Raw genomic sequence first — 21,933 nt, forward strand, 5'->3', positions numbered from 1 at the left:
ACAGGTGGGCCTGGGTTGCCGGCAGAGGGCACAGGCCAGCGACTGCCCGTCAGGGAGCAGAGGGCTCCAGTGCAGCCAGCGCACACTCAGCTGTCAGAAGTCAGCGATCAGGCTAACTTTAACCTATTGTACTTTCTAGTGGTAGCTAAAGATACCGAATATCATCTTTGCAACGATTTCATGTGCACACTGATCTCTTTTTCTACCTTTATGTTCATAGTGAAAAGCGCCTGCAACTGGGCTAACACGTGCACATACACATGCACACACATGCACACACACACACACAGGCACACACCTCACTACCACAACCTACACACAGAAGCATCTGGCCAGAAACCTCCCAGTTCCTTCCATCTGAGTATGGGCCCCGCGGCAGGCCATTCTCACAGATGTGCGGCTGTTTCTCCAAGGAGGCAGCTCGTAAGGCGGTCCCTGCCGCAGCTCTCTGGAGGGTGCGCGCCACCCATCTCCGGTCCGGCCAGAGGCCCTCACCTCCTGCCTCTGTTCCTCTGCAGCAGGAAAGCAAGGAGGGCCACGGATGGGGAGCTCTGACGGGCACCTTGGCTCCAGCGGAGCCGCTGTGGGGAGCAGAGGCTTGCGCTGGAAGCTCCAGGACTCCTTCCGCCTGCTGTCAATTTCTTCATCTCCGGAGAGGGCGCCTCGGGGTTTTGGCAGGAACAAAGCAGGAGCAAGTAGAACTGGGCGTTTGGATATTTCTGAGCCTATCTTGAAGGCCAGAATCCTGGGTGTGTTAAATTAAAAACCAATGCTAACCCACATCAATAGAAGGTTAATATATTGAAACATTACTTGGGCAGCTTTCTTTTTACTCCAAATTTTGAAATGGGGCTCCTACATATACCAGATCCTGGTAAAAGAAGCAATTTCCAAGTCTGTGCCAGTGGGAAGTGCCACATGTTCTGCCTTCAACAGAGATTCCAAAGCCAATTGATCCATGAGAGGGTCTGACGAATCACACAGAAAGGAAAACGCGTAACTTTATTAACCCGTCATTTCCCAAATATATCTGACTATAAGTTTTCTCCTATGTCCCCATCTAGTTTTATCTGGTGGAAGCCAAGGGCTATCTTTGCAGAAGACCTAGTACCACATCATCGCATACTGCTGCCCCTGGAACCCAATTTAAGACAGTTGGTTCCCAGGAAAAGGCGACACTGCCCCGTGCTAGGACCAAGGCAGTCATCCTCCAGCTCCTTCCTCCATCACACTGCCCCTCGTTCCTCTAAAAAGTGCATTGGCTTCAGGCAAACTAACCAACTTGAAGAGTTCATGAATATTTTTAAAATTCTAAGTCTGCTAATATCTTTCTTTCTAACTGGCTTGTCCTCTTCAAATGCCACATGTCTGAATCGTATCCACCCTTCTAGGTTTAACTCCTACCTCCTTTCAGTGTAGCCCATCCAAACCTCCAGCCCCAGTACTCACTGCTTCCTTCTCTGTTACAGGCTCTCCCTGGGGGCCTGTAGCATCCTTGCTAGGCTCGTCCTCCTTCCAAGAAACATGTGTGGCCTATTCGGAGAATTCCTGTAAGATACTACATAAGATGACTATCTGAAAGACACATAGTCATTAGATTACCTAGGGTCAAATCAAAAGAAAAACATCTTAAAGGCAACTAAAGGGAAGGGGCAGGTCACTTACAAAGGGAACCTTATCAGGCTAACAGCAGAACTTTTAGCAGAAACCTTGTGAACCAGACAAGACTGGGGACCAATTTTTAGCATCTTTAAAGAAAATCAATTTCAACCAAGAATTTCATATCTTGCAAAACTAGTTTTTATAAGAAAAATAAAAATAAAATCATTTTCAAATAAGCAAATACTAAGGGAATTCATTACCACTAAATCTGCCTCACAAGAGGTCCTAAAAGTAGTTCTTAACATGGAAATGAAAGAATGATACCTGCCACCACAAAAACACACTTAAGTACATAGCCTATTGACACTATAAAGCAACTATACAACCAATTCTACATAACAACCAGCTAACAACACAATTACAAGATCAATTCCTCATTTATCAATATTGACCTTGAATGTAAATAAATGGGCCAAACATCCCACTTAAAAGGCACAGAGTGGCAAGTTGAACCAAGAAGCAAGACTTCATTGTCTGCTATCTTCAAGAGACCCATTACACAAGTAACAACACCCATAGGCTCAAATTAAAGGGATGGAGAAATATCTATCAGGCAAATGGAAAAAAAATGATCAGAGGATTCTCTTCCCATATCAGACAAAACAGATTTTAAACCAACACTGATCAAATAGGGCAAAGAAGGATATTACATAATGTTGTTCAATTCAACATGAAGACCTAACTATCCTAAATATGTACACACCAAACATTGGAGCACCTGGATTTATAAAACAAATTATTAGAAATCTATAAAGAGATTTAGATAATCACATAATAGTAGTGGGAAACTTTAACACCCCACCTACAGTGTTAGACAGTTCATTGAGGCAGAAATCTATCAAAGATGTTCTCATCTTAAACTCAACATTTGACCAATCAGACCTAGTAGACATCTAGAGAATGCTCCATCAAACAATATCAGAATATACCTTCTTCTCATCTGCACATGGCATATACTCTAAGATTAACCACATATGGAGCCATAAAGCAAGTCATGACAAATTCAGAAAAATTAAAATCATATCAACCACACTCTCAGACAGAACACAGTACAAGAAAAATAGAAATCAGTACAAAGGCGATCTCTCAAAGCCATACAATTACATAGAAGTTAAACAACCTGCTCTAGAATGACTTTTGGATAAAGAATAAAATTAAGACAGAGACAAAAAATTATTTGAAACTAATGAAAACAAAGACATAACATATCAGATTCTTTAGGAAGTAGATAAAGCAGTGTCAAGAGGAAAGTTTATTGCACTAAATGCCTATATCTAAAAGTTAGAAAGATCTCAAACTAACAACCTAACATTACACCTAAAGGAAATATAAAAACAAGAGCAAACCAACCCCAAGTCTAGCAGCAAAAGATAACCAAAATCAGAGCTAATCGGAAATAAATTGAGATGCAAACATTAACACAAAAGACCCATGAAACTAACGTTTGTTTTTTGAATGAATAAACAAGAGTAACAGACCACTAACTAGATTAATGAAGAAAAAATAGACAAAATCAAAATAAACGCAATCAGAAATTACAAAAGTGACATTAGAACCAACCCCACAGAAATACAAAAAATCTTCAGAGACTTTTGTGAACACTTCTATGCACACAAACTAGAAAAACTAGAAGAAATGGATAAATTCCTGGAAACACACAGCTTACTAAGATTGAACCAGGAAGCCACTGAAATCCAGAATATACCAGTAACAAGTTTCAGAATTGAATCAGTGATAAAAAGGCTACCAACTAAAAGAAAGGCCAGGACTACATGGATTCACAGCCAAATTTTAACATATACAAAGAAAAGTTAGCAGTAATCCTACTGAAATTATTCCAAAAACACTGAAGAGGAGGGACTTCTTCCTAACTTATTCTACAAAGCTGTATCATTCTGACACAAAAACCTAGCAGAGATATAACAATAACAAAAACAATCTTCAGGCCAATATCCCTGATGAATATAGATACAAAAATCCTCAACAAAATACTAACAACCTGAAGCTAGCAGCACTCTAAAAGTTAATTCATCACAATGAAGTAAGCTTCATTCCTAGGATTCAAAATTGGTTCAACATATGCAAATCGATAAATATGATTCACCACATACACAGAATTTTTTTTAAAAATCATAAGCTCAAAAGAGGTAGAAAAGGATTTCAATAAAATTCAACATCCTTTCATGATAAAAAAAAAAACTCTTAAAAAATTAGACATTGAGGGAAAATACCTTAAAATAATAAGAGCCACATATGACAAACCCACAGGCAACTTCTACTGAATTAGCAAGAGCTGGAAGCATTCCCCTTGAGAACTGGAACAAGACAAGGATGCCCACTCTCACCATTCCTATTCAACTAGTACTGGATGTCCTAGCCAGAGCAATCAGGCAAGAGGAAAAAATAAAAGGCATCCAAATAGGAAGAGAGGAGGCAAAATTATCATTCTTCACAAATGATGATTCTATACCCAGAAAACCCCACGGGCTCTGCCAAAAGGCTTCTAAAACTGATAAAACACTTCAGTAAAGTTTCAGGACACAAAATCAATGCAGAAAAATTAATAACATTTCTATACACTAATAATATTCTAGCTGAGAGCCAAATCAAGAATGCAATACCATTTACAATAGCCAAAAAGAATAAAACACCTAGAAATATAGCTAACCAAGATAGCTACAATGAGAATTAAAATACACTGCTGAAAGAAATCAGATATGACACAAATAAATGGAAAAATATTTTGTGTTAATGGATATGAAGAATCAACATTGTTAATATGGCCATATTGCCCAAAGCAATTTACAGATTCAATGTTACTAAATTACCAATGTCATTTTTCAAAGATTTAGAAAAAAACTATCCTAAAATTCATATGCAACAACAAAAAAAGCCCAAGTTGCCAAAGCAATCCTAAGCAAAAAGAGCAAAGCCAGAGGCACCTCACTACCTGACTTAAGACTATAGTACAAGGCTACGGTAACCAAAAGAGTATGATGCTGGGGAAAAAAAAAAGCAGACACATAGACCAACAAAACAGGATAGAGAACCTAGAAATAAAGCTGTACACCTACAACCACTTGATCTTCAACAAAGTCAATAATAACAAGCAATGGGGAAAAGACTCTCAATTCAATAAATGGTGTTAGGATAACTGGCTAGTAGTTATTGCAGAAGATTGAAACTGGATCCCTACCTTTCACCATATACAAAAGTCAACTCAAGATTAAATAAATATTTAAATAGATGACCTAAAACTATAAAAATCCTAGAAGAAAAACTAGGAAACACCATTATTGGCATTGACCTTGGAAAGTCTGATAACTATGTGTCTTAGGGATGGTTGTCTTGTATCTTGCAGGGGTTCTCTGAATTTCTTGAGTTTGCATGTTGATCTCTCTACTGAGACTGGGGAATTTTTCATGGCCTATAGCCTCAAATATGTTTTTCAAGTTGCTTACTATCTCTTCTTCTCTCTCAGAAATGCCAGCGAGTCATAGGTTTGGTCTTTTTAAATAATCCCATATTTCTCAGACGTTCTGTTCATTTCTTTAAAATTTTTGTCTGACTGGGTTGACTTGAAAGACTGGACTTAGAGCTCTGAAATTCTTTCTTCAGTTTGCTCTATTATGTTGTTAAGACTTCCAATTTTATTTTGAAATTGCTGTAGTGAATTTTTCAATTCCAGAAGCTCAGTTTGGTTCTTTCTTAAAATCGCTATTTCATCTTTCAACTCTGGGGTCCTTGGATTGGGTTTTAACTTTCTCTTGAATCTCATTGAGCTTCTTTGTCATCCAGATTCTGAATTCTATGTCTGTCATTTCGGACATCTAAGTCTGGTTAGGATCCATTGCTGGGGAGCTAGTTCAATCCTTTGGAAGTAGAGAGACACTCTGACTTATTGGAATGCAAGGGTTCTTGCACTGGTTCCTTCTCATCTGAGAGGGTTGGTGTTTCTTTATCCTTTTGAAGTTGTTGTCATTTGGAAGGGTCTTTTGTTTTTCCAGACAGTGTTGTATGTTATGTATAGTCACTTGGTTTCATTTCTGGGTGCTTTCAGAGGACCAAGGCTCTGTATGGGTTCCTTAGCTGAGGCTAGTTTCCTGCATTGGGTTTCACAAGCAATGCGTTCTGAAGGAATTTATTTTTGTTTGATGGTGTAATTCAGGCTGCGACACAGTAGATGGCACTAGGCTCTTAGCACCTGTTTTGTATTTCAGTGCATTCACAGCAGTGCTCTGAGGAGCGGGAAATGGAGGAGGAGGTGAGAGATGAACTTCCCTTACCAAGTCCATTCATAAGCCTTGGAGGAGGCCCCTCTAATCACGGGCACTGCGCCCACATTTCCTTAGCCCCAAGGCAGGCCCTGGCGGGCTACACTCTCCACTCCCTTACGGGTTGCCCAAGCCAATAGTTAGGTCACCAAGAGACCCACAACTCCCAGGGACCTCCTGGTCCTCTGTGCTCGGTGGAGTCAGAGTGGGTTGTGGGGAATGTCTGTGGGTGCAGGCACCAACTTTTTCTTTTTCAGAGTCCCCTTTGAAGAATGGAACACAGACACTCCTATTTGTTTACATATTGTCCATGACTCTTCCCTCTACAGAAGAGCTGCATATTTGCAACAGAAACTATATGGTCTGTAAAGCCTAAAATATTTACCGTCTAGCCCTTGACAGAAAAAGTCCACCCAATTTTATTCTAGAGCATCTCAGCAGGTTTGTATTAGTCAGCTCAGGATACCATAACAAAACACCACAAACTGGGTTTCTTAAACAACATAAATTTATTTTCTCACAGTTCTGGTGGCTGGAATTCCAAGATCAGGGTGCCACCAGCATCGATGTTTGGTAAGGCACCTTTTCACTGTGTCCTCTTACGGCCATGACTCTGTGGATGTGCATGGAGAGACACCTCCCTGGTGTCTCCTCCTCTTCTTACTGAGACATCGACCTATCAGATTAGGACCCCACCCTATGACCTCACTTCACCTTACTTACCTCCTCAGGCTGTATCTCCAAATAGAGTCACATTGAAAATTACAACTTCATCATATGAATTGGGCAGGAGGGGTGGACACAATTCTGTCAGTAACAGCAGTTTACCACTTTGATATTATATTTATTGTACCAATCTGCACAACAAATTTGAGAGTAGCCTTATTTCAGAAGATTGACAGATCTTTGAAGACTACAACTAAATATCTCATCCACTTCAAATAAATACACATATGTGAACAAAATATAATTTCAGCATATAAAATCTAAGTTTTTGTCACTTTAAAGCCACAGCATAAACACGTCTGAAGCCAAGATTTCCTCACACCCTCATTCTATCAATCTCCATTACACTAAGTAATAACTGTTCTCATTTCTATCACTATAGACTAGTTTTATCTGTTCTAGAACTTTATGTGAATCAAGCTTATCCAACCAGTGGCCCATAGGCCTCATGTGGCCCAGGATGGCTTTAAATGTGGCCCAACACAAATTCTAAACTTTCTTAAAACGTGATGAGATTTTTTTAATGATTTTTGTAGCGTATCAGCTATTGTTAGTGTTACAGTATTTTATGTGTGGCCCAAGCCAATTCTTCTTCCAATCTGGCCCAAGGAAACCAAAAGACTGGACACCCTGACCTAAATGAAATCATGCAATACACACACTCTATTGCCTAGCTTTTTACAAACAAAAATATGTTTGAAATGTATCCATCTTGTTGTATATAGCAATGATTAATCCTTTTTTTTTGGAAAATACATTTCAATTTTTATACTGAATTTTTGTCATCATTGTCATTTTGACAAACATTTGGATTGTCAAAAAACTCTGTGACAGCTCTTGGCTGTTGTGAATAAAGTTATTGTGAATAGTCTTATTCAATCATTTTGTAAAAATATATTTGTATGCATCTTGAGTAAATACCTAGGAGTGAAAATCTTAGGTGCTAAGATAGGTTTTTATGTAACTTTATGAGAAAATGGAACAACTTTCCAAGTAGGCTGTGTCATTTTATATTCCTAACACCAAGGTATGTAAGTTCAAGTGATTCCATATCCTCAGAATTATTCCATATCCTCAGAAAGAGCACTAAACTGACATTTAGTGCTGTCAGTGTTTTTAAGGTTAATGTTTCTAGTGAATGTTTAATAATATTCCATTGTGGTTTTAATTTGCATTTTCTGGATGATTAATAACACAAGCACATTTTCTTATGTTTATTGGCTAATCATATATTTTCTTTTGTGATGTGGCTATAGAAAGAAGACTTGTATCCACCTTTTAAAGTGGGTTAGTTTCATTTCATTATTGACTTCCAGGAGTTCTTTATATATTTTAGATTGAAGTCTTTTGTCAGATACTACATTGTGAATATTTTTTTCCCACTCTATGGCTTGCTTTTTAATTTTCTTAATGGCATCCTGTCTTGGGTTTTAGGTTTCATTATGACAAATCCAATTTATCAATCTCATTCTCTTATGGTTAATGTTTTTGTGTCTTCTCAAAAATGAGTCCCTATTTACCTCAAAGTTACAAATATATTCTTCTATGTTTTCTTCTAGTAGCTTTTAAGTTAAATCTACGCTCTATCAGGAATTCACTCTATTAGGATGTGAAATAGTTTCTAGGTTCAGAGTTTCTCGTGTACTTACCCAGTTACAGATCTATTTGTTGAGAACACTTTTCTGGCCTCTTTTGTTGAAGGCTTATGTATCCTACATATATGGGCCTACTTTGGGCCTCTGTATCTGCTCTTTGGATCTACTTGTCCAAGGATTGAATTCATTTTCTGTAAAGGGCCAATGGAAGTAATCATGTTAGGTCTTTCAGGCCATAATGATCTGTGATACAACTATTTAACTATGTTCTTATTATAGTGGGAAAGCAGTCTTAGAAAACAGATAAACAAATGAGCATGGCTGTGTTCCAGTAAAACTTTCTTCGTGGACACAAATTTAACATCCACATAATTTTTGAGTGCCACAAAATATGATTATTCCTTTGATTTTGTCAGACTTTTAAAAATACAAAAAGTATTCTTATCTCTGTAGAACATCAGGCAGTATGATATCAAGCAACAAGCTTTATTGTGCCCACAGCTGTATTTTGCCAATCCTTGTTTTCACCTATCCTTATTCCAAAACTATAATGTCTTCATTACTTTAGTTGTATAGGTGATCTTGAAAGCAGTAGTGTAAGTCCTTCAACTTTGCTATTTTTCTTTTTCAAGATTGTTTTAGGTAGTCTATTAGTTTTAATAGCAAAAACTGCAATTACTGTTGCATCAACCTAATAGATTATTTGTATTTTCATATAGACTTCAGAATCAACTTCTCAATGTCTACAAAAATGTCTGATGGGATTTTGGGAGTTCATTTAATCTACAGAACAGTTTGGAGAGAAGTGACGTCATAACACCATTGAGTCCTTCAATTCATGAACACTGCATATGTCCTATGTATTTACTTCTCTTAGCAATGTATTGAGATTTTCAAAGTAAAAATCTTACCGATATTTAGTTAAATTTATTCCTAAGTATTTTGAATTTTTGATGTAATTGAAATGGACTCTTTAAAACTAATTTTTCAAATATTTGTTGCTAGTATATAGAAATCAACAAATTTTTATATATTGACTTGTATTCTACACATAGTTAAATTCATTTAGTACTTAGTAGTTTTGTGTGGATCTATTAGAATTTTCAAGTTTTCTATGTAAGTAAACATGTCATCCAGAAAAAGTGCCAGATTTACATTCACCTATCCAAGTCTTCATATACCTTTTATTTCTCTTTTTTGCCTATTACCCTAATTTGGATTTCCAGTACTATGAAGGATAGAAATAGAAAGAGTGGATAATCTTGGCTTGTTGTCAATGTTATAGAAAAAGCAGTCAGTAGTTCATTGTTAGTTGTAATTTTCTATAGACATCCCTTAACAAACTGCAATGGTTTTCTTTTATTCATGGTTTAGTGGGAGCTCGTACACAAAAGGAAGTTAACTTTTGTCAAAGATTTTCTTCAATACCTACTGAGATGATTATATGGTTTTTATTTTTTATTCTGTTACTATGGTGAATTATATTTCTTGTATATTTCTGGATTTGAATTACTAAATTTAATAAAGTGTTTTGCATCTGTATTTATACAATATTACTTTATTGTAATTTTCCAGGTTTGAGTATCAGGGTTATGGTAGTCTTATAAAATAAAACGAGTAGTTGTCACTTCATTTAGTTTGAATGACTTTGTTAGATTTTTTTAAAAAACATTCTTTAAATATTTGATGAAGTTTACCAGTGAAACCATCTGGGCCTAGAGATTTTGTTTTGTTTTGTTTGTTATGGAAGATTTTAATTATAAATTCAGTTTCTTTAGGAAATATGGAGCTCTTAAGAGTTTTTCTATTCTTTGTCATGTATGATTACTTGTGCTTTTCAAGGAATTTTGCTATTTAATCTGGGTTATCAAATGCACTCATAATTCTGCTCACTTTTTAATGTCTAGGATATTTGTAGGAACATTACAAAATCTGTGTCATTCTTGATATTGGAAAGGCCAAATCTTTTTAGTATTTCAAATATGTAAAGATCCCTCTGCTTTCTAGGAGATAAAATCTTTCTAGGAGATAAAATCTAGGAGTGGCATAAAATCTGGAATGGCATTCAAGGCTTTCTGCTCATCCTGGTACTCATCACATGCTACCTCCTGTAAAGTCATGTTCCCTGAACCACATCTATTCAGGAAGGGATGGATGGTGTTTCCTTGACTTTCCACAGCTTCTAAGAGCTCTGACAGTTCCTACCATATTATATTAGTAGTAGTAGTTCATATCTTTCTTTTATATTGAATGAAAAGTTTCTTGCTAACTGTAACTTCAGAGCCTGCTCTGGCTATAAAGCCTTAATTAGTAAGAAAGGGAGGCAGGTAGGCAGGCAGGCAGGCAGTCAAAGGTGTTCAAGGGTAATTGTAATAGTTCACATTGCCCTCTATATAATAGACAAATTTGCAGGGCCTTTTCAGCTTAAAAGCAATCCTGGGAAAAACACAATAGTTCCAGAACAATGCTCAATTCACAGTGATAAGAATGGATTGTTAATAAAACATTTAAATTTTTTTGCTTAATATTTTATAACATCAGAATCACATACATGAATCAAGCCATTGGGATGTACAAGCGTTTCGGAGCAAGGAACTTTGTTTTCTTTGCCTACGTTTAGGTGGACATGAGGAGAATGGACCTGATTCCATGAATGGAATGCCTTGTGACTTGCAAAGGCCTCCTTAGTCCCACGGGTTGACCACCATGTTTGAGCAGTAGGGTGGCAGCCCTTTCACCTGTGTTGGTAATAGTGGAATTACCTTACCTGTCATCATCTGAATTTGTTCTTAGAGGTGAGACAGAAAAGAATTCACCCTGGTGGACAGTTCAACATTATACAGGATCCCAGGGACCAGAGTTAATTTCTCCTGGGCTGCTTACCAAAAACATAGAGCAGGGGAAAGTTCTAGAACCAGTGTCCTAGAACCACTATTCTGGAGATAAGACTTCAAGACAAAAAAGGAGAGATTTGTTGTAAAGTATAAGAAGAGCATGAACAGAGATCTAGACATGAAAGTAAACATTAAGTAAAGAGCCCACTGATAACACTCTAGATCCCCCAAAGAAATCAGGGAATTTCAGCACCCAGGGGAGGAGCGTAGGGAGAGGCGAATACAGAGATACACTCCATATTTTCCACCTAGTCTCAGTCCTGGCCTGAGTTGGCTTCTTCACTCCCGCAGGTATCAAGTCCTGAGACTTCAGACTTTGGGGTGAGCCAAATTCAGCCACCTCTTCCTAACAACGTCATCTTGTGCAATTTTTCTTACAGTTTCTGACTCGGTTTCTCATCTCTCCTTTTCAGGATGAAGCCCACTGCTCAGAGTTGAAGAAAGGATCTGAAATATCAAGGAGAAATTGCTTTGCACGATAGATGCCACCTAGGAGGTCTTCAGTAGAGAGCTGTTCCCAGTTTTTACTCCAGCGGGCCGTCCTAGTACTTGCTGGGGAGTACAGAGAGCAGCTGGGGTGCCCACCGTCCTGTTACAGCAGCGCACTTTTATTCCGCTCACAGGAGAGTCATTGGGAAACAGGATTGCAAGAGCAAGAAAATTCCAAGTATACGTGTTGCCTCGTGCAGCTGTTTCCATAGGCATACAATGGTGTTGTGTTGTTAAGGAAACTTGCTGTCAAGCAGCAACACAAATAAAGCATTTAGTTTTATTGAGTTATATTACAATAATTATGGAAAATAATGGGCCCCAGATGTCATTTATTCAGTGGGGAGGGACAATCCCCTCGTTGTCCAATGGCCCATGGAGCCAGAGAGATGGCACCCCAGCATGCTGTAGTCCAGTCTCTCCCACTGACCACCTGAGCCTGCTGAAGCTGGCTTATATAAGGCTTTGGAAAGAAAAAGGGCTACTCTCTGGAAGTCAGGAAAAACTGTTCCCAGATGTGTGTTAGACAAAGTCAGGATCTCGTGTGTAATAAGCAATTTTAGGCCTGAATTCTCTAAGGACAGTATGTATGGGCCTGTTTTCGCCCAGTACATGGTGTCAGAGTCCTGTCAGCAAAACATGGTAGAATCAGTCAGGAGATCTAACAGAAGTGCTCTTGGAGGCAGAACTTCAGAGAAAGAATTAAGTTTTATGCTGAGAAATCATGATTCCACACTCTGGAGTGAGAACTCTAAACAGTTCACTCTGTGGCCACTTACTTGTATTTCTACATAGATGGAAGGTCCCAGTCCTGGAATTCTGGTCTTTCTGCTTCTTTTTCTCTAAGAAACAGGTGGAGGTTCCTCCTAAGTGCCAAGTCATTTCCCAATTAATTTACAAAGTATGTTTGTTGGCAAATTGTCCCTGCCTGAAATCACCTTCATTCTTTTTTCTGTCCAGTAAATACTTCATCTTTCACGATTCAGTTTAAACATTCACTCCTCTGGGAAAATTCTATCCCTCCACCACCGTTATACTTACCAGAAGAGGCTTATTCTATTATAACTTCTTATTCACAGGATGATGAAAACATTTGGCATTAGTTTGTACGTCTCTTTATCATTACTATCCTATTGTATTCTAAGCATTTGCTCACCAACCTCTCTCTGTCTTCTAGACTAGCTTCCCCAGCAATGAACAAAAAAAAACAGTCTACATCTGTATTTCTAGCACAGGGGCTGGCACACACTGAGTGCTAAACTGAATTGAACAGATGCTGTAAGCAACAAAGAGTCCAATTTTGCAAGATCTCACTGAGGAGGAAGGTGCTGCCTCAAAGCCAGGTGTTTTATATGAGTTACTCTGCTGTCATAAATCATGACTGGCACTAGCTACAGGCACCCCTGCAGGACAGGCTTCCCCACAGCATGTCCCACAGGACATCCATGGCCAACGAACTGTTGCTCATTCACAATAACTCCCGAGATGTATGTCTTAGGATGGGTGATGCTACAGACCCCCCTGCCTCCCTGCAAGCACTGTATACAGGGTTGTATGCACCCACTGGTGTGCCAACGAGTGGTTCAGAAACTGAGTTATGAACTAACTGGAAGTTATTCTTCTGATAATTGCTTACCTTGTGCTACTTTAAATTTTCTAATTATATTCAGGAGGACTTAGTACAGCCACACTAACGGGGTTTCAACAGGTTTTGTTTCAACTCCACAGTCTAGCTGAAATAGCATCCTTTGATTGGCAATATGTACCAGGAAACTTTAAAGTGGTTTTGGTCTCCTCTGAACCATTTATTCTCTTTCCATGAAACTCCTAAGGTAGCAATCAGGCTAACAAAAAATATAGTGTGGCAACAGAATCATTTATAATCCAAAAATTGGAAAAAAAAACAAGCTATATTTACAAATAATTTCTAGTAAAGTAAGAAATTACAGTATCATTTTAGTACAAAATAGTAATCAATTATATTAACAATGGATTTCTTATACAGTAGCACATATTTAAAATTAGAAAAAAACCCTCAACCACACAGGCCATCTTCCCCTCAGCAAGCCCTAGGGAAAGGGCTTGGAGTTTTAAGCATACTCATCCAGGAAACTACTCCATGTGCATACAGAAACAGAGGGAGGCTCACTGCAGCATTGATTTTGCAGTAAGAAAAATTAGAAACAAATGTCCATCAAAACAGCCTGATGCAATACTTGTGGTTATTCACAACATACACAACAAGAAGCAGAGACTTTCCAAACTTTTTTGACCACAAAGTACAGTACAGGGTGAACCAGTAATGGCAGATTGCACTTTCCAAGGAGGCCTCAACAATATGACCCACCTCACATGTCCCCTCCCCTTAGGCCTGAGCAACCTTTGCAACTGGCTTGGTCAGTAGCATATAGTGGAAGTGATGCCATGTGTCTTTCAAGGCTGAAAGTCTTAATCCATTTTCTGTGGCCATACAGAACACCTGAGACTGGGTAATTTATAAAAAATAGAGGTTATTTTACTCACAGTTCTGGAGGCTGAGAAGTCCAAGATCAGGTGGCTACATCTGGTGAGAACCTTTCTGCTTTGTCGTGACATGGCAGGAGGCATCAAATGACTAAAAAAGCAAATGTGCTATCTAAAGTCTTTCTTCCTCTTCTTATAAAGCCACCAGTCCCATCATGGGGGCCCTGATGACCTTACCTATTTCTAATTGCCTCTTTAAAACCCCACTTCCAAACACCATCAACATATAAATTGAGGGATTTAGAGATTAAGTTTCCAACACATGAAATTTTGGGAGAGATGCTCAGTCCATAGCACTGTGTCATAGATATGCTAACACTTTAGCCTTATTCACTTGGAGCCCACCATGCTGGGAGGAAGCTCAAACTGGCCCATGAGAAGAGAACACTGTGTGGTGGGGGATGTTCCAGCTGATAGCCCAGCTGTCGCCCTAGCTGCCATCAACCATGAGATACAAATAAAGATGCCTTCTGATGATTCTGGTTGGAGTGTGGGGTAGAAGGGGAAAGATGTCTTCCCAACCTTTTATTATTCCCATCTGGGGCTGCAGGTGTCATGGAGCAGAGGTGAGCCATCCACCATCCACACTGTGCCCTGCCCAACTTCTGATCTGCAGAATCCATGAGTATAAAAAAATGTTTTGGGAAGGGTAGTAGCAAGTGTACCTGGAATGCAAGTATTTGTAACTGAAATAAAACTTTTGCTAATAATTCTTACCCTTAAAAAAATTCAAGCCATGCTATAGAAAAAAATGAGAACCTCCTCTTCCATGGCATTCTTTGATCACTCAATCCCATCTCGTCCAAATAAATTCTAAAGATACAGGGATTCCTTCCTTCCCTCCTTCTTTCTTCCCTTCTCTCCTTCCTTCCATCCTTCCTTTTTTCCTTCCTTCCTTTTTCTCTTCCTTTCTTTTCTTTGTTATACTCATTGTTCACCTCCTAAGTTTCAGGTACTCTGCTCAGTGTGGGGGACTCTGGGGGTGACACAGACACAAACGTATCTGCCCCACAAAGCTTATAACCCATATGAAAGGACAGACATATAATGAGCTTGAACTAATTTAATTCTTTATACAATAAAGAGGTACCAAGTGCATAGAGCTTTTAAGGGCCCAGCAAAATATTTAAGACAACTATGACAAATTATTGACAACAAAAAATTTTTAAAAGCTGTAAGTACAATTGAATGTTTTTTCAAATATCTATAAAAATAACATGTCGACTAGAAATCCATTTCAATTTGTATGATTGTATATTAAAATTACATTTGGTTTGGGCTATGGTTGTACTCACATATGCTTGCTAGGATGGAGGGTGGAGTTATATATAGTAGGTGTGTCAGTAGGCTGCAAGGTGGGTAAACGGATGGGTAGGCAGGCCCAGAATGAGCACAGTTTTTATCATGCCCTCGTGGTAAGTGTTATGAGAGGAAAGCTCTGGTGCCTGGAAATCCACTGACTTTTGTTTATGTGATGCAAGCTCCCAAATTCCTGAAAACCAGGAACATATAACAGAGTCACTGTAGTTTAATGTATCTCATGTGTCCTCTGTGCAAGGTGTTGATACGGGCTCTGGGGAGTATTAGGCAGCATCACTCCTGCCCTCTGGAACTTGCAGTCTTCTCCTGAGGATGGGGCAAGAGATTTGTTCTAAAGGGACGGGATAGTCAAGTAAGGGGGATGTTGAATGGACAGACCCTGCTCTGTGAGGGTTAAAGGGTCTGAGAACAAGAGAATGGAGGAATATGCTCAAAGAAGAGCTGATGTTTGAAGTGGGCCTCCCCCATGCCCTTGCAGGCTGCACAGACCAGATTGAGGGCCTGGGTTGAAGAGCTAGCAGAATATTCTGAATTCACAGTGGTATGACCCTACAAGGACCAATTTATAGCTTCACCTCATGTATGGATTAAATAAGATGTAAGGATTAAATAAGTTCACACATGGGATGTGCTTAGAACAGCGTATGGCATAGCTTATGTGCTTAACAAACATCAGTTTGTTATAATCTTTACTCTTCACTGAAATAACAATGGCTATTTAACACAGTCAATGTGCCAGGCATTGGGTTCCTCTACTTGCATAGGCTAAGATTGCCAGACCTCATGAGGACACCTCATTATCTCCAGGGGTGACTTTGAGTTAATTTAAAAAATGATTCACTCCTTATTACCCATTCCTTAGGACGTTCTACTGCCCTTTTTCAGAACATCATATATGTGTAAATCTATAAATATGAATATGAATCACACAGTGTTCTGACCTCTTGTTGGCCTTCATACAAATATGAACATCACATCATTCCTGCCTCCAGGGCCAATACTCAATTCCAGGGAGTGATAGACACATTTGTAATCCAGCATGAGAAAGTACAAAGCGGAATGGTTTCCCAACAGCCAAACGTGGGGTGAGGAGGAGACTGAGAAAGGCTTCCCACAAGGGGCTACTGCATGCGCTTGGTCTTGAAGGAGGAGTAGACCTTCCCAGGGATGGAGACAGGGTGGATCCCTAGCAAAGGAAACAGCCAGGTAAGGGCCTGAGTGGCGACAGGGTTCTTTGGGGAACTCAAGGTTGTCTGGTATGGGCAGGGTAGATGGGCTGGATCGTAGACAGGTGAGGCTGGAGAAGTGGTGGAGAGTTCAAAGGAGTCTCATGATACATATGGGACAGAGGGAAGTTCAAGGACAGAAGGACAGGAAGCCACGAGGAGTGTCAGTCCACAGATGCCAGGTCAGACACCAGTTCATTCTGGCCCATGACGCTGGCTTCAGCTCAGCCCCTTTGAGGTACACACTTGATCCCAGTCAAGGAACTGCCTTTCTGGTCTTTCTGATTTTCCAGAATATCTTTAAATCCTGATCATTCAGCTCGTGTCCCAAAGTTTGGTTCATGCATTCATTCACTCATTCCACAAATATCTATTGTTTGCTTTGTACCTGACATCACTAAGCTCTAAAACCCAGTGAAGATGTTGCCATTGCCTTCAAGCAGACACTAGCTGGGGGGAGACAGGTAAATAAATCAGCAATATTCTGTGGCAAGATAAGTGAGAAAACAAAATAATATGCTCTTAAAATGGAATGGGGTAGGAAGAGGAGAGACAAATGGCAGAAAAAATGGAAAGATGGCTCTTAGAGAAGTCCATCCATTTCCTGAGGTTCCTGCAGGATTCTACAAGCCTGACAGGCAGTTCTTCCTCAAGCTCTGGCTTCTCTTTGCTTAACAGTTCTTCCCTCCATTCATCTGTAAGCAGCCGAGAGAAACCAGGCCATACCTTCCATACTTTGCTTTGAAATTTCCTCTGTTAAACATCTGAGTTCATTAATTACAAGTTTTGCTTTCCACACAGCAGAAGGATGTGACTGGGCAAAGCCTTCTGCAATTCTATAGCAAGAATCATCTGTGCCCTCACTAGTAGCACCTGTAGCTTCCAAATTTCTACCAACAGTCTGCTCAAGACAATCTGGGCTTTGTCTAGCATGTGGCTAAACATTTACCCAGCCTCTGCTCATTGCCCAATGCCAAAGCTGCTTCCCCATTTTTAGGCATTTGTTACAGCACCATCGAGCCTACTGTCATTCTACTTCCTACTGTCATCAAGTGGAACGACATAAAAACAAAACCAGTAGGGACTGGCTTAGGCAACGTGGGGGGCTGCCTAGGCAAATCCGAAATCCTTAGGGCAGGCTGGAACCTGTTGAGCAGGAGCAGGCACTAGAGTTCCAGGTGGAATTTCTTCCTCAGGAGAACCTCAGCTCTTTCTTCTTTTAAGGCCTTCAAGTGAAGTGGACCAAGCCCACCCAGAATATCAAAGATGGCCTTCTTCATTTAAAGCAAACAGGTGGTAAATGTGAAATCACATCTACAAAATAGCTTCAGAGCAACACCTAGACGACGGTTTTGTTGAGTGACTGGAGACTGTAGCCTCGCCACATTGACATACAACACTGACTATCACCAGAAGGGAATCCATTCAGGATCCCAAACCTCAAGAAGCACAGTGTAGGGAGGAGAGTTATCTTGTAATTAGTGAATGCCAGGCCTCCTTCTTATACTTCACCCACGATGATATTTACCTGTAATCATCACAGGAATGCGATCACATAGGTGCTGCAATGAAACTGGAATTGAGAAATGGAGCCAAATGTGAATAACTCAGGCCAAGTCACACGGCCGGGAAGTAGTGAGGCTGTGATGTGAAATTACACTGTCTGACTGTAATGTTTTTGCCCTAAGACCTTGTCCAAAGAAGGAGTGTGCTGCTGGCCCACGCTTTGTCCCTGACAATCAGGCACATGAGGAGCTCTGCAGTGCTTCCCATGCTAGGGAAATCCAAGTCACTGCCCATCACATTTCTGCCCAACCACACATCTGCAGCTGGCTCTGTGTCAGTTTCCCAGGGCTTCTGTAAAAAAAATCACAGCAAAGGCCAGGCGCAGTGGCTCACGCCTCTAATCCCTGCACTTTGGGAGGGCGAGGAGGGTGGAGCACATGAGGTCAGGAGTTCAAGGCCAGCCTGGTCAACATAGTGAAACTCCGTCTCTACTAATAATACAAAAAATTAGCCTGGCATGGTGATGCGCTCCTGTAATCCCAGCTACTTGGGAGGCTGAGGCAGGAGAATCACTTGAACCTGGGAGGTGGAGGTTGTAGTGAGCTAAGATCATGCCATTGCACTCCAGCCTGGGTGATGGAGTGAGACTCCATCTCAGGGGGAAAAAAAAAAGTCTCAGCAAAGCAGTCTCAAAACAAGAGAGATGTATTGGCACACAGTTCTGGAGGGTGAAGTCCAGGGTCAGGGTGTTCCTCAGGGCAGCATTCCTGAGACTGGTCAGAAGCTTTCTTGGCTTCTCCCTAGCTTCTGGTGGTTGTTGGCAATCGTGGGGCTTTTTTGGCTGGTGGCAGCATGACTTCAATTGTTACCTCCTCCATCGTATGGAGCACTCTCAGTGCATCTCTGTTTTCACACAGCACTTGCCTCTGGGTGTATGTGTCCAGATTTCCCTAATGTTATAAAGAGCAGTCACTGGATTAATGTCCTTTCTAATCCAGTAATACCTCATCCTAACTTGATTATATCTGCGAACACTCTCTATTTCCAAGTAAGGTTACATTCATATGTACTGGGAGGGGGGACTTCAACATAACTTTTGGAGGGACACAATTTAATCCCCAATAGGCTCATACCAGTAGGAGAAAGCTAAACTCTGAAAAGCAGTCACAATGTTTTCCCTTGACCTCACGCTGTTCTTTATTTGAAAAAAAAAAAAAAAAAAAAAAAAAGCTCTATTTCTCAGACTGGGCAACATGGCAAAAACCCTTCTCTACAAAAAAAATACAAAAATTAGCTGGATGTGGTGGCACAAGCCTGTAGTTGCAGCTATTCGGGAGGCTGAGATGGGAGGATTACCTGGGTCCAGAGAGGTCAAACCTACAGTAAGCTGTGATAGCACCACTGTACTATAGACTGGGCAACAGAGTCGAACCCTGTCTCAAGAAGATTAAAAAATAAATAGAGAGAGAGAAAAGAAAAGCTCCATTTTACTAATTCTGCTGAACGTGACCTTTGGAGTTTCATTTTTCTAGAAGTCTCCTAGAGTCTCGAAGTTCAGTCTGGTTAATATGGGACATCCCTGATACTTGCAAGACAATGTGAACCTTCTCATCCATGTGCGACATTTAGATTGAGAGACAATTGTGTCTTCGTGTTAGCACTTCCAGGCACGCAAAAAGACAACGCAAAACCTTGAAAAGTTCAAGCAGGAGAGCTGTTGACAACATATTGGAAGCTAAGCTGTTCCTTGTCATTATAAACACAAAATGTTTAACTATTTCAGCAAGTTAATCTCTGGGATATTAAGAAACTTCTAGTTAGAAATTGTGTCTTTACCATCTTATGGAGTGCTTTTTACATAAGCTTCTCTAGTATAAGCCTGAGCCTGAGTTCTCATCTCCCTGAACTCAAGTTCCCTGTGTTCAACCCTCCAAAATTTGGGAGGGAATAAAACATACGTGGTTACCTTGTATTTATTTACGAATGGCTAGAGATTCATTAAAAAGTGTTGTATTTTAAGCTGCCTGAATAAGAACAAAAGAGTCAGGCAGAGAGAAGAAGAAAGAGAAGGAGTGGGAAAGATGGGAATATGAATGAGAGGGAGCAAGTGATTCGGAAATCAACAACAACAAAGAGACCAGGGGATGGAAAGAGAGAATGTGAAGGAAATGAAGGTATCGAAGCCACTCAGAAAGGAAAATAGGCAATGCTGGAATGATGTTATGAGAAAAATAATGCTTGGTAGAAAAACTTCCAACCAAATAGCCCTCTGGTGCTCAAGCTTGTTATCAAAATAGGATTAATTTGTTGCTAAAAAGTAAGATAGAGATTTGTTGGCCACACAGATGAAACAGCCGGTCCCAGCCAGTCCTGGAGGCTGTGGCATGGTCCTCCTGGTCATGCAGGAGACAGTGGAAGGCAATGGGAGGGTGGCCATAGCCTCTACATTTGATGCGCTGAGTTAACCTCCCACACAGCTGCCCCCAGCTCAACACCCACCAGGTACATCTGGACAAGCCCCATGTGAAGTCACGGGCTTTGGCGTCTGACTGAGCCGACTGGCTTCCTTGCTGGGCTACTATTGACTTAGGGCAAGTTACTGTCTCAGTTTCCAGGTTCCTCAGCTGTGAAATACAGACAAAAGCTATCTTGCAGGGTTGCTGTGAAGATACGGCGCTGTAATAACCTGTGAAAAAGGGCACCCAGCTCGGAGGCTGGAACCCAGGAGGTGCCAGGCAGCCTCCACTTAAGTGTGTGTGGTGACTTCAGCATATGGGGTGATGATACTCAGGTCTATGCAAGCCCCCTGGGTCCCAGACTCTTCATGGCCACCTCCACGTTATCTGTGACCTTGCTTTGATGGCATCCTCCAAGATCATTCTCTCTTAGAACTTGAAAGCTTAGTTCCCATCTCTATCTGCCATCTCTCATTGTTCTACTTCTGTTTCCTCACTCATACACAGCTACTTCTGTTATGCTCAGTAAAACCCCTAGCCCTTGGGCTGTTATCTTCAGCCTGGCTTCTCTTGTCTGATTCGGAGTCTCCAGCGCAGTCTGCCATTTTGAAATGCTCTTCCTCTCCTCTGATGGTCTCAACCTGGATGAACATATCATGCTCAAAATCACTGCCATCACCCTCTCTTTCTGCCTCTTCTGCTTATTGTTTCTGTTAGCAGCACCAACCTCTTGGCCAGAGGGATCTGAAGCTCAACCCACTCTTGATTCTTCTTCTATAATGCCTGAAAGCCAATCATTAGATCCTATCACCCATTCACTATAAAGTTTCACGGTGCCACTACCCAAATGAATTACTCTGTTTTAATTTTCTCATCTTTAAAATGTGTTATAAACAACCCACATCTTACAGATGACACTCAGATTCAATATTATGGAGAACGCATTTCTCTAAGATGGCATCACCATGTTAAAGAAAACCTTACTCATCGATGCTTGTGTAAAGCGCATCACAATAGAGGGACCACTGCAATGGAATTTTGCAATAAGGAAGAGAGATAGGGCCCAACTCGGAGTGCAGCACTGGTAAGTGGGAATTTATAGTCAAGGAGCAGGGTGGGGACCACTGGATAGAAAATTACTAAGAGGAGATATCAGGGGTGAGAGTGCAGGGATTCTAGCTAAAGAAATCTAACAAGATTCTTGCTGAAAACAGGCCATGGTGATCAGACATCACCTGGGGATGATGGAAAACAAGAAACTT

The 21,933-nt window shown here is 40.4% G+C and overlaps 1 protein-coding gene across 1 annotated transcript in view; it reads right to left on the reverse strand.

Moving 5' to 3' along the window:
• Nucleotides 1–312: 312 nt before the first annotated feature.
• RNF144A (ring finger protein 144A) overlaps nucleotides 313–21,933 on the reverse strand; it is a 161,388-nt gene continuing 139,767 nt past the window's right edge. The window contains exon 14 of the mRNA XM_011993674.1: nucleotides 313–745. Within this exon, the coding sequence (XP_011849064.1) occupies nucleotides 313–745 (433 nt within the window). The remainder of the gene's footprint in view (nucleotides 746–21,933) is intronic.

This window comes from Mandrillus leucophaeus, unplaced genomic scaffold, assembly GCF_000951045.1.
Source record: "Mandrillus leucophaeus isolate KB7577 unplaced genomic scaffold, Mleu.le_1.0 Scaffold1110, whole genome shotgun sequence".
In the NCBI taxonomy this organism is placed as follows: Eukaryota; Metazoa; Chordata; class Mammalia; order Primates; family Cercopithecidae; genus Mandrillus; species Mandrillus leucophaeus.